Raw genomic sequence first — 14,815 nt, forward strand, 5'->3', positions numbered from 1 at the left:
GGGCCCGGGGGGGCATGGGGGGGGCAAGGGGGCCAAGCCCCTTAGGGGGCCCCGTGGGGGAAAAAGGGGCAAGGGGGGACTTTGGGGGGGGGACCCCGGGGGGGCTTTTTCGGGGGGGGCCCCGGGGATGGCGGGCAGCGTCGTCTGACGGGCAGTGGGTGTTTGACTCCTGCGGGCAGGGGGTCGGCGTCAGGCTCGAGCCCCTGTGGGTGCCCTCGCGTCTGTCCCGGGCTCCGGTGGCGGCCGGGGGAGGTCCGGGCTGTCGCCCCCACACCTCTCTGGCCGCGGAGCAGAGGGGGCTGGGAGACGTGGATCTGACCGCGGGTTTCCGGGTGGGAGGGGCCGGGAATGGAGGTCGGGCTGGGAAGGCCTTGAGGGCAGGCGGGGAGCCCGGAAGCCCTGGCCCCCCTCGGCCTGTTCTAATTCCACCCCCCACCCGCCCTCTCTCGGCCCCAGGCCCAGCAGCCATGGCGATGGAAGGAGGAATGAAATGTGTCAAGTTCTTGCTCTACGTTCTTCTGCTGGCCTTTTGCGTGAGTGGGGAAGGGGAGCGATGGGGGCGCGCTGGCGGGGTGCAGGGAGCCCAGGCACAGGAGTGGTGAGGGCTGAGGGGCCAAGAATGAAAGCAGCTGGAGACCAGATGTGGAAAGAAAGCCTGGGGAAAGGGCCGAAGGAGGAGCGGATACTCCCTCCTCCAGCTTTCAGGGACTCCTGAGGCTAGTTTGGACCGAGAATGGCCAAACTGGATGTGCAGCACCCCCACCCCCACTTCTCCTGGCCCTTCCTGTCTGGTGACCCAACCACTTGTGATATGGGGCAGTGGGGCAACCGCCAACGGCCTGATGCTATCGCCACGAGGCTTTCCTCCACTCCCCACCCTGCTCATCCCTCTCCATTCCCTTTTCCCACTTTTCCCTTACCAGTTGGTTGGGGATGAGGAAGAGCTCTGCCCACCCTAATTGGTTCTTGCCCCGGACTCCTCCCTGGGATCCTGGCCTGAGAGGCTACTGTTTGTTCAGGGAGGGGCACACCACCCTTGCCCCCTTTTCCTGCTTTCTCCTCCCTGTCTTGAAGATCTTAGTTATTGGAGGGTAGTGAGGATGCAGATCTGAGAAAGAATCTGGCCAGGAGCCCTGGGGGCCCATAAAATGTGCTACTTTTAGGTCAGGAATGTGTGTGCCCTGGGGTCAAGGCTTTCTATGTACTTCTCTTTTTTGCTTCTGGTCACCCCCTGGCTGAAGAGCTGTTTAAAGGAAGGCCTGGCTTCCCCCTTCTCCGAGTGCTTTGAACAGATCCCCAGGGTCAAGAGTGGGGTATCTCCCTGTTCCCAATCCAAAGTTCCCTGGTGGTGTGAGAATCTCTCTCCTGGATTGGTCTGTGTCCCTGTGCTGCTGTATTGTTGTGGTTCTGGCCTAACCCTCATTTGCCTTCCCCTTCAGGCCTGTGCAGTGGGATTGATCATTGTGGGTGTAGCAGTCCAGCTTGTCCTGAATCAAACCATAACCCACGGGGCTACTCCTGGTACTCTGTTGCCTGTGGTCATCATTGTAGTGGGTGCCTTCCTCTTCCTGGTGGCCTTTGTGGGCTGCTGTGGTGCCTGCAAGGAGAACTACTGTCTTATGATGACGGTGAGTGGGATGTGGGACCAGCATGGGTGCCTGGGAGTGCCAGAAGGCAAAAAAATTTCTATGGTTAGGGCTAACTAGGGTGGGTAAGTTGGGGACCTCTGTAAGTTTTCCAGGGACTGGCTGGACCAGAGCAGGTCTTTCTCATCCAGACTCCATACTTGACTCCCTTCCTTTGCTCTTGCAGTTTGCCATCTTCCTGACTCTTATCATGCTAGTGGAGGTGGCCGTGGCCATTGCTGGCTATGTGTTTAAAGACAAGGTAAGCAGGGCATAAGGGGAGACCCCTGCTTTGTGCTGCTCTGGGACTCAGTGGCCTGAATTCTGCTCTCAACAACTCTATTTCCTATTCTAAGGTCAAAACAGAGTTTAATAAGAACTTCCAGCAGCAAATGCAAAATTACCCGAAAAACAATGGTACAGCTTCATTGCTGGACAAGATGCAGGAAGAGGTGAGTGGGGCTGCTGGGAACAGAAGTAATGGGGGAAGGGGATTCTTGTCTCTGTACTGAAGATGGTGATTCACTTAGCATATTTCCTCCCATATTTCTCCACTTCCAGTTTAACTGCTGTGGGGCTGCCAACTACACAGATTGGGAGAACATACCCGGTATGGGGAAGGACCGAGTCCCTGACTCCTGCTGCATCAATGTCACTGCACACTGTGGAACTGATTTCGACCTGCATGCAATCAATACCCAGGTTGGGGGAAGATTGAGATAGTATGAGACTTGGGAAATCTGGGAAATGTTTAGGAGGTAGGATAGTTTACATGGTCAGGGATGGGGAGGGCTGTGAGAATTCAAAGGGTGGGGAAAAGGACAGAGGGGTAGAGAAGAGACAAAGGGGCTGATGAAAATGTGTATGAAGTTTCTGATGGTCTTTTGCCTCCCTGCAGGGCTGTGTGGAGAAGATTGGCATGTGGCTGAGGAAGAATGTGCTGCTGGTGGCTGCAGCAGCTCTGGGCATTGCTTTTGTAGAGGTGAGGTGCCCTGGGCAGGGGCTGGGACCTCTTGGGTGGGGACAGGGGAAATAGGGAGGAGGGTGCTGAACAAGAGGTACTGGTTAGTGGGGTAGGGAGCTTTGATTGTGTTTGGGATCCTGTGGGTGTGTCCTAGATAGCTTGACATTCTGAATCTTCTCTACCCTCTTCTCCATCTTTCTTTCTAGGTCCTAGGAATTGTCTTTGCCTGTTGCCTTGTGAAGAGTATCCGAAGTGGATATGAAGTAATGTAGGCGGGTCTGGTTTCTTTAGCCCCTCTAGGGGAGTGGAATAGAATCTTTCATGTTTTCCAATTAAACGGATTATTTTTTCAGACCAAAAAGAGATGGTTTCAGTTTGTCGTTGAGTGATCCTTGATCCATTTTCTCTCATTTTCCATATTCCCTGTCCTCTGGAAACTTTCTCTGTGTGCAGCTCTGGGAAAGGCAGGCCTGATTTGGCGGGTGTTTGGGAAAGGAGGATTTTGCTAAAGGTGTGGGTAGGACTGGGGGTGAGAGAAGTGAGGATCTAGAGGAGGTTGTGGCCAAGTGCCTTCCCTTTTTTGTGCTCCCAGGCTTAGCACTGGAACATACATGAAGCCATCTCTTGTATAAGCCAAAGGGATTTTCCACAAAGGTTCTACCTGGTAGAGCCCAGTCCAGATCCACTATGTAAATCTTTCTGGTCTTCTGTACACCTCTGAGGGCCAGCAAACTCCTTCCCCCTCTAGTCCTCAAGGGGAGTTTGCCCCTTTCAGAGTGGTTATAAGATGCTTGAGACCTGTATGGCCAGTGTCCCTCATTCTTCACCCAGTAGGTGAATTTAAGTGAGTACTGCCTTACATGAAAAACACTCAAGCTGGCCCTGAACCCTCTTCATCACCTTTTCTTCCCCTGAGGAAAAATAGATAATACTCTTATATAGAAATACGCCTTCTAGTGGTCACCCTTCCCCCTGCAGTTTCAAATATCACTTACAGTTGCAAGGCAATTCCCTTACGTCCCCCAGTGGGTGCTAGCTGTTTTGCAGGCACTGAACAGGCTAGAGACTTTGGGCAGTAAAACAGTTTAGGGTAATTAGCCCTTAAATGGGGTCAGTCTCCCACTGGACACATTCATTTTGCCCACCTACTGTTTTTTTTTTTTTTTTTTTTAACAATATACATTTATTGTCTATTTTGTACCAGGCACCAGGAAGTGCCAGGGTGGGGACCAAAATACAAGTCCTTGCCCTTGAAAAACAATCTGTTCCTGGAAGGGTAGATTCAGTAGACTGACTGGGAGGGCTTGGGAAGGACCCAGGCAAGCACAGCATCCACCAGGCTGGCTGGCAGGTAGGAAGCAGGCAGCCAGAGCAGCTTGGCGTCCCAGCCTGGGCTGTAGCGGGTTCGGGGGTGACAAGCAGTCAGGGCATGCTCCACACATCTGCTCACCTTGGTTAGGTCCGGGTCACAGATCAGGTTCATGATGCGCCGCTGCACTTTCAGGTCTGCAGCCCCGTGAATGGTTGCAGTTAGCATCTTTTCCTGACTCCATCCCATCTTAGGTCCTATTTTCTAGATCCTTGGGCTTGTTGCCCAGTAGAGATGACTCTTAAGTTCCTTCTCCATTTTGGGGAATGGGCAGGTTCTAACTGGCCTAGACACTTTCCTGGGGCCTTCCATTTATAAGCTTGCCCACCTCCTCCTCCCAGCTGATGAGGGTCTGGCCTTACTGGCCCTCTCATTTCTCTTCATGTACCCCTGTATGTGCCCAGCTACTCACACTTGGTAAGGAAGGCCTCCCCATAGTGAGCCTGTGTGGCTGGAGGTAGTCGCGCCCAGCAGGCCTGCAGGGTGTTCTCCAAATTCTCCAGGCTGGTCACAGGGGTTCGGAAGAAGCCAGGCTCCACGATGGAGACTTGTACCCCAAAAGAAGCCACATCCCGCCTGGAGTATGGGTAGAGAGGTTTCTGGGTTCTTGCTCTATAGGGAGGGTACTTTCAGGAACATAGGTGGGGAATCTAAGATGGACAGTTATCACAGGCTAGGGATATGAGTCCTGGTAAAAAGAGAGATCCCTGCTGTTCTGAGACAAGGGGCAAGTGGGTAATGGAAGGGAGGTATTATGTAGGATGGAAGTCAAACCCAGGAGATTGTGTATTCTAGTCCAGTGTGTTATCACTGAGTTATGCCCCTACCCAGAGGGAGGTATTTTTTCCTATCTATAATTTAGAGCAAGGGCCAGAAAACTTTATTAAAAGGCCTGATAGCAAATATTTTGGGTGCTGCAGGCCAAGAAACAAAGTTAATGATATTACTAGGTAGTTATATAACCATTTACAAAGTAACTCTTTAAAAATGCAAAAACCATTATTGGCAAGATTTGGCCTGAGAAAGGCTGCTTGCCAATCTTGATCTAAAGAAACCCCATTCCCTAGCTCCCAAAACATGGGATTACATGGACATGTAATCTAATGGGGAGAGTAGTGATATATCCCACTGCCCTTGCCCAGATGTACAGTTCTAAGTAAAAAGTATGTGTTACATGATGCCAATTACAAAATTAAAGACCAAGAGTGCTTGCTTTGCATATGTGAAGTACTGGTTTTGATCCTCAGCACCACATAAAAATAAAAAAACAAAATAAAGATATTGTGCCCATGTATAACTAAAAATTATTTTTTTAAAAAATTAAAGACTAAGGGACAAGGACAAAAATGATCTGCTGAGTGATGGTGGTTAGGGCAAGCTTTCTTTTTTTTTTTAATTTTTTAATACTTATTTATTAGTTTTCGGCGGACACAACATTTTTTGTTTGTATGTGGTGCTGAGGATCGAACCCGGGCCGCACGCATGCCAGGCGAGTGTGCTACGGCTTGAGCCACATCCCAGCCCCAGGGCAAGCTTTCTTAAAAGGTGGGCTCAGCTTGTATAACTTGGGCTTCTGCTTTAAATTCAGGCCCTGCTATCCTTATCAAGACTCCTTTGTGCTTCCATGGAGCTTTTGAACATTATTGTTTAAAGATGAAGGGCTGAAGAACATAATGACCAAGCTCCAGAGGCAAGCAGACCTGGGGATGGAGATCCCAGTACTTCCACTAACGAGCTTTGTATTAATATCTACCTTTATAGGATTGTTGGAAGGATTAAATGAGAAAATGTAATGTAAAGCTACTTGCTCATTCAAATAGCTGTTAGTAGTTTTCCTTCTTTACTCCTGATGATAGCAGGGTTTTTTTTTTTGAACATTTACTATGTTGGGTTCTTCCATGTACCTCATTTCATTCCCAATATCCATGAGGCATGTCTTCTTATCCTGATTTAACAGGTGAGGAAAGACGGGATAAAGATAGTAACCTACCTAAGGTCATAAAGCTTACAAACAAGCTGGGTTATGAACCTATGAAGTCCAGCCCTAACCTGTCTCCTTGTCAACCTTCCATGGTGTTGTCCTAATCATCTCTGTGGATCAATGCCAAACAGGCACTAACATGAATGTTGAGTGGGCTGCCCCTTGGCTTGGAGTCCAGAGCTCTGCACCCCTCACCTCAGGCTGTCAGAGAAGGCCTCCAGGCCAAACTTGGAGACACAGTAGCCCCCGCCATTGGCTGCCAGGCGACCCAGGACGCTGGTGATGTTGATCACCCGGCCTCGGGCCCGCTGTAGCAGCGGCAATAGGGCAAGGGTGACCCCGATAGGACCCAGAGTGTTCACATTCAGCACCCGATGGAAATCATCCCATGGCAGCCATGGTGTGGGTCCGATGATACCAGCCACACCGGCATTATTCACCAGACCAAAAAGCCCTGTGGGGAGACGAGATGGGTTTTGTGTGTGTGTGTTGGGGGGGAATGAGACACTTCCATGTCCTCTCCTTCATGGGAGGATCTGAACACTGCTCCTCCCCACTGGTCCCTCTAGCTTCCCACAGCTCTTGCAAGGGACTCTGGGGGTTATTGTGGGGACCAGGAACACCCCATACCATGTTCCTGGTGGCTCTACCATACTCACCTGCTTCCCTAACATGTGTCTCCACCCATTTGGCTACCCGCTGGACACTTTGGGGATCAGTGACATCCAGCAGGGTAGTGTGGAGGCGGGAGGAGGCCATCTGCTGTAGGTTCTCTGCCCCAGAGGGGGTCAGGCAGCTGGCCAAGACTCGGAAGCCCCTCTGGTCCAGTCGTAGTGCCAGAAGGCGCCCGAAGCCTGAGTCACAGCCGGTGATGAAGACGAAGGCATCGCTGGCAGGCAGGCTTTGCCGGTCCCTCAGAAACCACAGCACTGCCCAGAACAAGGCACCCAGCAACAGAAGTAGCCACATGGCTGGACCTAAATGACCTGCAGGTGGCAGCCCAAGCTGGGCAGGAAGACTTGTTCTTTATTTTGGCCCCAAAGCCTGGGCCTCTAACATCCTCCTTAGCTAACATGTCTGGTCTGAGCAGATTGAGAAATTATCTGATTGGCAGATAATTGGCCAAGTATGGCTTATTGTGCAAAACAAAGATGTGGGCAGACCCTATATTTGTGGCTAACTAAAAAGATGAGCTAGGTTCTGTGTGCAGACCTGCCCCATGGGAACAGAGGGATCTTGTTTGTTCTCACACCTTTTCTCCTACTAAACCAGGGGCACTGGAAACCTCTAAGTGTAACCTGAGCCCTATTTATACAACCACATATAGGGCTAAGAGGCCTGCATTTCAGTCATGATGGCCCCAAACTTGCTGTGTAATGGTAGGTATCTTTCTGCATCTCTGAACCTATTTTCTCATCTAGCAAGCTGGGTTACCACCCACCAGGCCCACTCAGAATTGTGGAGGATCAGAGATAATGTGAGAGGAAGCATATCCAGTCTTCCTATAGCACCCACAACTCCCACTGTCCCACTTACCTACTCTGGGGAAAGCTGGTAGATATTACAACGTGTGAAGCTGCTCCCTTTGTTTCTGTTTAAGAGACTTTGCTTTCGGTCTTCCCAGTCTCCCACACTAGCAGCAGCTAAGCCCAAAGTCCAGAGTGGGTGGACTTGGGCGTCAGGAGTGTTAAGTGTAAGTGTGATGAGAAAGGGGAGGGCTGAGGAGGAGGAGCTAGGGAGGCTGGAGCCTATCTGACTGAAGCTAGGGTTTGGCAGAAGCCAGATTTGCCCAGGCTACCTCCTGGGCTGTCTTTCTCAGCCTGGGTTCCCGATCATTTATGCCATGGTCTCCCAGGAAGAGGAAGCTGTCAAGGATGGCAGCTTCTCCTCTCTGTTGGTGGCCCTGAAATTGTCATTCCTCTCCCTTCTCTGTCCTGAAGTGCCCCCAAGAATTAATCTCTCACCTGGTTCAGACTCATGATACTGCTTAGTGCCAGCCTGGGAGAGGCCGCGAGCACGTGGAAAGGCAGAAAGCCAGAGCTGGGAAATAGGACTGCTCCTTGTCTTATTTCTCCTCTGCAGGAAACTGAAGTTTGGGACTAGGAAGCATGGGGCAGGAATCACCAGGACCTTCTCTCCAGAGGTGTGGAAAACTTCCCACCCTCTGCTAACCCAAAAGGTACTTGTATGGGATTGTAAAGATGAAGCTAGTTCCACCCTCTATCAGAAAGGCCCCTCTCCCTCAGGGAAACCTCTGAATCCTTTACTTCCATCCTCACACTGAAGCTAGTAGTTCCTTGACACACACCACATAGAAATGGACACTTCAGTTTTATTCATCGGTTACCTGTCAGTCTCCCTCCTGCCTCTGTGGGTGAGGCATGAGGGGTCGGATAGAGGGGCTAGGAGGGGGCAGACTGTAGCTGTCCTTTGTAGACATATTCCAGTGCAGTGGCAATTGTGCGCATATCCAGTTCGATGCTCCGAGCCCAGTTCTCCACATCCCCTATTTCCTGGGAAGGATGACAGGAGGGATGGAATCCAGGAATCAGGATGGGTAGGGTGGGTAGAGTGTTTCCCAGTGTGGGAACATTTTTTTTATTCATCTGGAAAGGTCTTTACTTGGATCTACTAATGGACTAATGGATTGTATTTCTTTTTTCTTTTTTTTGGTAGTAGATTGAACCCAGGGACGCTCTACTACTGAGCTATATCCCCAGCCCTTTTAAAAGAACTTTAAATCTTGAGACAGGGTCTCACTAAGTTGTTGAGGCTGGCCTAGAACTTATGATCCTTTTGCCTCAGCCTCCCATGTTGCTGGGATTACAGGAGTCTGTCACTGCACCTAGCTCTTTTCTTTTTTTTTTTAATAATATTTATTTTTTAGTTTTCGGCAGAAACAACATCTTTGTTTGTATGTGGTGCTGAGGATCGAACCTGGGCCGCATGCATGCCAGGCCAGCGCGCTACCGCTTGAGCCACATCCCCAGCCTCTCTTTTCTTTCTTTTTTGTCCAGATTGGCCTTCCCACCCTCTGCTAACCCAAAAGGTCTTCCTGCCTCAACCCTTTTGAGTAGCTGGGACTATAGGTGTACTTCACAGAACTGGGGATGTTCTGAGTACTTTTTCTTTTTGGTACCAAGGTTTGAACCCCATTTTTATATATTAGTTAGAGAGACAGGGTCTTGCTGAGTTGCTTAGGGCCTCACTAAGTTGCTGAAATTGTCTTTGAACTCTCCATCCTCCTGCCTCAGAGCTGCTGGGATTATAGGCATGTGCCACTGTGCCCCGCTGAGCACTTTTTCTTTCTTTCTTTTTTGTTAGTTTAGGGATTGGCCCTCTACTAATGAGCTACTTCTACCACCCAGCCTCTGCTTTTATTTCTTTCTTTAGCTTCTCTGACACTGTAATCATAGACGAAGTACCTGGGACAATACCCACTTCCTCCTTAATCCAAGGCCTGAGGTAATCAGACTGGAGGCAGCTATTGAGGGTTCTGATAGGGTTGTGACATGGGGAGTGTGGCCCACCTTTAGTGCTTGGTTGAAGTTCTCCACCATCCCGATCCACTGGCCTGTCTGCTTGGCAAATTGGGCAGCCTGGACCTGAAGGGTCTTCACCTCATGGTCCAGCTTTCTTTGGTTCATGTAGGCCTGGGCCACACTAAGGGTTGGAGGAGGGAGGCGATTAGCTCATCCAACTTGTGGGGGGGTGGTCTCCAGAACTAATATTCCACTGTAGTTGGGAGGCCAGTTAGGAGTTAGGGCTGGGAAAATCTTAAGATTTTGGCTCTTCATATATGTGATGCAAATGACTACCAGTACATGCAAATGAAGCCAGCTCTTTACTCCACTCCCAGGATTCCCAGGAGAGCCAAGTTTTGGGAGCTGACTAGAAACATACCATCTCCTATTCCCCAAAGGAGTTCCTGCAGCTGGGTGGGGGGAAGGGAGGGTTAATCTGGTGGGACATCCCTGAGGGAAATGAGGGTATGGTGATGCTGGGAAAATCTTGCAGCAGGGACACATCTGGCAATGACTGGAAGTCCATGGATCTGTGCAAGAAGTTGGGAAGAGAATTGGGCCCCTCTCTGAATCTGGGGTGGGGTGGGAGAGCAACCCCCTCTCCCCAGAAACCCTGGGTCAGGAGAGAATATCAAGGGGTTTCTTCTTGGATCTCTCCTCTAACTCTTCTTTCGCCCACACAGATGAAAGAAAACACACACACTGCCTCTCTTCTTCTCCAGGCAATCATTTTCTCTTCTCTTTAACCAAGGTTAACTGGCTGCAGTTACCATTGCTATTACTGGGTTGGTGTTCCCAATCCTCTAACAATGTTTTTTTGCTTCCCCCTCCCCTGCAATGATTATTCGCCCTTCCTTATTGGCCAATTAATCTTTCACCCCCCTACCCCAAAGCTCTAGGTCAGCCAGGAGAATCCACATCCGGTGCCCCCACCCACTGGAATGTGTGGGGGCTGAAGGAGACAAGGGATGGGGGGGGTCACGAGAGTGGGCAGGACACCTGACAAGGGCTGAGATAAACTGAGTCTTTGTTTTTCTTTCTGGGGAATAAGAGGAGCCGTGGGCAGCAACACAAAACCCTTTCTAATCTGGCTTTGGCTTAGCTGCCCTCCAAGCTGAAAGTGGGGTGGCTTCTAGAAAAGAGAAGAGAAAAAAGCCTGGGCCAACTGCACAAATGGTGGCACAGCACAGCCCAGGAGGCGCCAATGTGGGAGGGAGAAGAGACAAAAACCTGCCCCTCCTCTTTGGGAAACAGCACTGAGTGAAGAGAGCTGCCTGGAGGGAAGGGAAATTAGAGGTCCCAACCACAGCCACAGCCTTCCTTTTCCCTCATCTCCCCCCAGATGAGTAATGAAGACGACCCCAGCCCCTGCATGACTCCCTAGGATGACTCAGTCTCTGGATTCACAACCAAGCTCTTTCACTTGCCCTAGGGTGGAAGGCACCACACTGCCTCCTTTCTTCCAACAGAGGATCAAATCAAAACCTCTGAACTCTTCTGGGTCACTCAGGGTCAGGAGACAATGTTCTTTGTTCCTTCCCAAGTCTTTGGCGATTATTGGCATTCTCATTTAAGGCTGGGGTAGGGGGTCATCTCTGGAGACTCAGAAGGAGGCTAAGAGACAGCCTGGCTCTGCCCTAGCTCCTGGCATAGGTTCCACCTTCACCCCCACCAGCTGTGCCATCCCTTTCCTGCCAGCTGTTGCTCAGGCTTGCCAGAGGGTGGGAGGTGAAGAAGGAGAGGGTGGTAAGCTGTGGTGAAGGAGGGTGTTCTCTCTCCCACAGAAGTGACAGCTGGACTTGGAAGGGCAAAGGGATGTGGGCAGATGGCATCACGTTGTTAAGTGCCAGGCAAGTTAATGTGAGGAGGGGGAAATCTGGCTGCTTCTCCAACCACGGCAGCTGCTCCTCCGTCGCACCGTGTTAGCCATCAGAGCTGACTCCAACCTCTCTCCACAAAGTTGAACTGGGAGGTCAGGGTAGGATAGGGGAACAAATGGAACATCCCAACCCTTTAAAACAGCCTAAGGGTCAGACACCTTGTTAGTGTCTGACTTGGGGGAGGGTGGGGGAGGGAGCCGGTGTTCATAGGAAGAGGTTCATACCCCACATTGAGGTGATCCACCAAAGCTTCTGTCAGGCAGGTCGCTGCAGTGATAGCCTCGCGCCTCCTCTTCTCTGGGTGTGGGGGAAAAGGGATTGGAAACATGGTTTTTGAGGGTGGTGCCAAGAGTTCCTCACCCACCCATTACTATTCTGCTAGTTCCCCAAACATCCAACTAATCTGGGAATGCCCTAGCCGAAAAGGATCTTGCAAAACATAAAGCAATCTCATTTAATTTTGGAGATGAGAAAATACCCTGAGAGGGGAAGGGAAGCGCTCAGGGATGCCAACCAGTCAGTTCCAGCGCCCAGGACTCCTGACTCCCAGGCCTCCTTTCTCCACTGATTTGGCTAAAGGATCTGTAACTCTGGGATTCCCAGACTAGATTCAGGAAAAGCAGTGCCTCATCTCCTCCTGGGTGGTTTCGGGCCTCCTAGAATCCAGTCTCTGGGAGGTCCCTGACACACTCCTCTCTCAGGACAGTCCCTTCCCACTTCCAGTATGAGAGGCTCCCCCGGACCAATGGCAAGGCGCCCCTGAGCAAGGGGCGGGGTTAGGATGACGCCAAGGCGGGATTGGGGGCGTTGCCGAGGGGACTGGAGAGTTCCCAAAAGGACCGGAGACTGTGGGTCCCGGAACGAAATTCCAAAAAAGCCGCCCCCTATTCTCTCTCCTCCACCCGCGCTGCCCGTCAGCCCTAGCCCTTCCCTGGATCTGGGCTGTTACTTGAGGTCTAGGCCTCCGGTAGAAGCTAGGCCGCGGCCGGGGAGGAAAAGGCCGACAGGAGATTCGGCTCACCCTGCAGCTCCTTGCGCTCATTCTGCTTGGCCTGGTGTTCTTTGAGCAGGCGGGACAGCATGGTCGTGACGGTGCTGGGGGTTGGGCACGCCCGCCCCCCTCCTGCTGCCGGAGCTGGAATGCACCTCGGTTCCTGCGGGGCCGGGGTCACGTGACCGCAACGTCACGTGAGGTCGGGAACCGCCCTCTTTTAGAGATGTGGGATGGTTGGTTAGGAAAGAGGATCTTAACGATTCCAACCCTAGAGGATTGGCACAGCCGGTGAGCCCTTTTCTTTATTGGGTGCTCACTCTGGTGAGTGTTGGAAGGAGTTTTCTTTAGTGCCCATATTGCAGAGCCAGTTTTTAACATCTCCCTGGCTCTCAGGCGTTGCCAGGCTGTCCATCACGGTTCGGTTGTTGGGGCGGCCGAGGCTCCCTCGGCTCATTGAAATTCTTTTCGTTCCCTCGCCCTACCTCCTGGCAGTACTGAACAGTTCTCAGTTGATTCCCAACTCCCTCTCTCTAGAAGAGAACGCTTTCGTCTTTTCCAGCCCTTTCTCTTCTCACCACGCTGCCGAGGTCCCTCAATTTTCAATATAGAGAAGCATTTTATGCCCTTCAAGAGGCCTTCTAAGGAGGTTTGCTAACTTGGCGGACTCTGTGTGGTGAATGTGCAATTCCATCTCTGTCCTTTTGTGGTCAGGGAATGCGAAGTGCTGTGGCCAAAGTAAAAGGTAAATTATACAACGCCTCTCTGAACTGTAGAAGAATGTTTCCAGGATTAACGCCAACAAGAAAAATTAAACATCATCAATATATTGCTGTTGCTACAATGACTATTGGTATATCTTCTTCTTCTTTTCCTTTCTTTAATAAAAGAAACTTTGTTTAGAGATGAGGGGGTCTCGCTTTGTTGCCCAGGCTAGTCTCGAATTCGCCATTCTACTGCCTCAGTCTCCTAAATACTGGCATCCAGCTCTTGGTGGATCTTAACATGCTGAGTGACTTTGGGCAGTTTGCTTACCCACTCTGGATTTTAGTTTTCTTTTTAATAAAATAGGGGGATTGTATTAAATCAGTGATTCTCAACCCTGACTAAACACTAGAATCACATGGGAGAGCTTTCAATTATTTATTTTTGGATACTGGGTATTGAACCCAGGGACTCTCCACCACATCCCAGCTTCTTAAAAAGAAAAAAAAAAAAAAAAGAAGAAAGAAAGAAAAGAAAAGAAAAAAAAGGGTCTCGCTAAGTTGCTGAGGCTGTCCTCAAACTTGGTGATTCTTCTGTCCCAGCCTTCAGAGTAAATGGGGTTATAGATGTGTACTACTATGGAGGTCCATGTGGGAGCTTTAAAAAATTCCTTGATCTCAAGTTTATTAAATAGATTCTCAAGAGGTGAAGCCCAGACATTAGTATTTTATAGGATGTGTGATTCTAATGTGCACTCAGTGTTTAGAATCACTGGGATAAACCACATCTAAGACTTTCCAACTTTGACATGAACACATTTTATGATTCAGTGGCATAATTAAACTTATTTCATTATATCTACTATCAGGGGAGGATAAATGAGTACTGGTTGAGTTAGAATAAAACATTCTTATGAATTTTCTGAGTAAGAGTTAAAAATTACTGATTGTTTGGTCAATTCAGCTATATCCAGAATAATACCCTAAATCCTGAAAGATGTGCAACCATCAAATTATAAGTGAGGAGAAGCATATGAAATGGTTAAGTGGCCACATAACGCAGAACATTAAGTGACAAAATACAAATTTTAAATAGCAGTTGGGGTGTAGCTCAATGGTAGAGTTTGCCTGGAATGTGGGAGACCCTGGGTTCCATCTCCAGCACTACTGCCCACCCCCCTCAAAAAAGATCTAAGTAAAAGTGTTGGATACTTTGTATGTAAGTGTCTGTGTGCTCATCTATATACTAGGAACATTTCCCCAACATTTCCTGAGTATTTACAAGAGATTAAACACTTTACATGTTTTAATTTATTTAATCCCTGGAACAAACCTGTGAAGTATCATTATCATCTGTAGTTTGTGAAGGGAAAATCTGAGGTATGGAGTATCTAAGTAATGAAGCTATCAGTGTAGGGCTAGGATACCCTTCAGGCTCTGACTCCACAGCCTGAGTGTGACCACTCTATATAGCATATTAATGGGAGAAATCCCAGGAGGAGAGGCCCAGATGCATTTCTCAAGGAAGCTCCCCGTCTGGTCATCATGCCCCTCTAGCTTGCTGGGCATGAGCTGGAGGGAATCCTGGCAAGGGTGGAGCTTTTGGGAAGAGGCTCTTCTCCAGAGAAGGGCTGATCAATAGAAGCGGGAAGAGTGAGAGCATCACAGGGCAGCGTGGCCCAGTCCTCCCCCCTCTCTGGCTCCTGCTTCCAACTGCAGTGAGCAAGCAAAATAGAGGCAGGTTGGAAGGTGCCTGGTGTTTCATTCCAAGTTGGGG

At 50.0% G+C, this 14,815-nt stretch overlaps 3 protein-coding genes across 3 annotated transcripts; 1 reads left to right on the forward strand and 2 right to left on the reverse strand.

Annotated features, from left to right (window-relative positions):
- The first annotated feature begins 152 nt into the window (after nt 1–152).
- Nucleotides 153–2,950, forward strand: Cd63 (CD63 molecule). Its single transcript, XM_015483265.2, has 7 exons — nt 153–533; nt 1,440–1,628; nt 1,813–1,887; nt 1,982–2,077; nt 2,187–2,327; nt 2,524–2,607; nt 2,796–2,950. The coding sequence occupies exons 1-7, from the start codon at nt 468–470 to the stop codon at nt 2,859–2,861; spliced, it is 717 nt and encodes a 238-aa protein (XP_015338751.1). The 5' UTR covers nt 153–467; the 3' UTR covers nt 2,862–2,950.
- Nucleotides 2,951–3,708: 758 nt separating this feature from the next.
- Nucleotides 3,709–7,633, reverse strand: Rdh5 (retinol dehydrogenase 5). The gene is made up of 5 exons (XM_015483263.2): nt 7,476–7,633; nt 6,599–6,944; nt 6,135–6,393; nt 4,371–4,534; nt 3,709–4,095 (listed from the first exon to the last, which is right to left on the reverse strand). The coding sequence occupies exons 2-5, from the start codon at nt 6,906–6,908 to the stop codon at nt 3,872–3,874; spliced, it is 957 nt and encodes a 318-aa protein (XP_015338749.1). The 5' UTR covers nt 6,909–6,944; nt 7,476–7,633; the 3' UTR covers nt 3,709–3,871.
- Nucleotides 7,634–8,251: 618 nt separating this feature from the next.
- Nucleotides 8,252–12,535, reverse strand: Bloc1s1 (biogenesis of lysosomal organelles complex 1 subunit 1). The gene is made up of 4 exons (XM_015483266.2): nt 12,365–12,535; nt 11,568–11,640; nt 9,470–9,602; nt 8,252–8,452 (listed from the first exon to the last, which is right to left on the reverse strand). The coding sequence occupies exons 1-4, from the start codon at nt 12,423–12,425 to the stop codon at nt 8,342–8,344; spliced, it is 378 nt and encodes a 125-aa protein (XP_015338752.1). The 5' UTR covers nt 12,426–12,535; the 3' UTR covers nt 8,252–8,341.
- Nucleotides 12,536–14,815: the final 2,280 nt, after the last annotated feature.

The sequence above is a fragment of the Marmota marmota genome, unplaced genomic scaffold (genome assembly GCF_001458135.2).
Source record: "Marmota marmota marmota unplaced genomic scaffold, marMar, whole genome shotgun sequence".
NCBI lineage: Eukaryota > Metazoa > Chordata > Mammalia > Rodentia > Sciuridae > Marmota > Marmota marmota.

Bases quoted from the DNA above. Each gene is read 5' to 3' on its own strand.
- Cd63 (XM_015483265.2), top strand. From the start codon at position 468: ATGGCGATGGAAGGAGGAATGAAATGTGTCAAGTTCTTGCTCTACGTT. The intron at 534-1,439 runs GTGAGTGGGGAA...CTTCCCCTTCAG, and splicing joins TTCTTCTGCTGGCCTTTTGC to GCCTGTGCAGTGGGATTGAT. The intron at 2,328-2,523 runs GTTGGGGGAAGA...GCCTCCCTGCAG, and splicing joins TGCATGCAATCAATACCCAG to GGCTGTGTGGAGAAGATTGG.
- Rdh5 (XM_015483263.2), bottom strand. From the start codon at position 6,908: ATGTGGCTACTTCTGTTGCTGGGTGCCTTGTTCTGGGCAGTGCTGTGG. The intron at 6,394-6,598 runs GTGAGTATGGTA...GTCTCCCCACAG, and splicing joins GACACATGTTAGGGAAGCAG to GGCTTTTTGGTCTGGTGAAT. The intron at 4,096-4,370 runs GTGAGTAGCTGG...ACGGGGCTGCAG, and splicing joins GGAGGCCTTCCTTACCAAGT to ACCTGAAAGTGCAGCGGCGC.
- Bloc1s1 (XM_015483266.2), bottom strand. From the start codon at position 12,425: ATGCTGTCCCGCCTGCTCAAAGAACACCAGGCCAAGCAGAATGAGCGC. The intron at 11,641-12,364 runs GTGAGCCGAATC...CCCCACACCCAG, and splicing joins TGAGCGCAAGGAGCTGCAGG to AGAAGAGGAGGCGCGAGGCT. The intron at 9,603-11,567 runs GTATGAACCTCT...TCCAACCCTTAG, and splicing joins GTGGATCACCTCAATGTGGG to TGTGGCCCAGGCCTACATGA.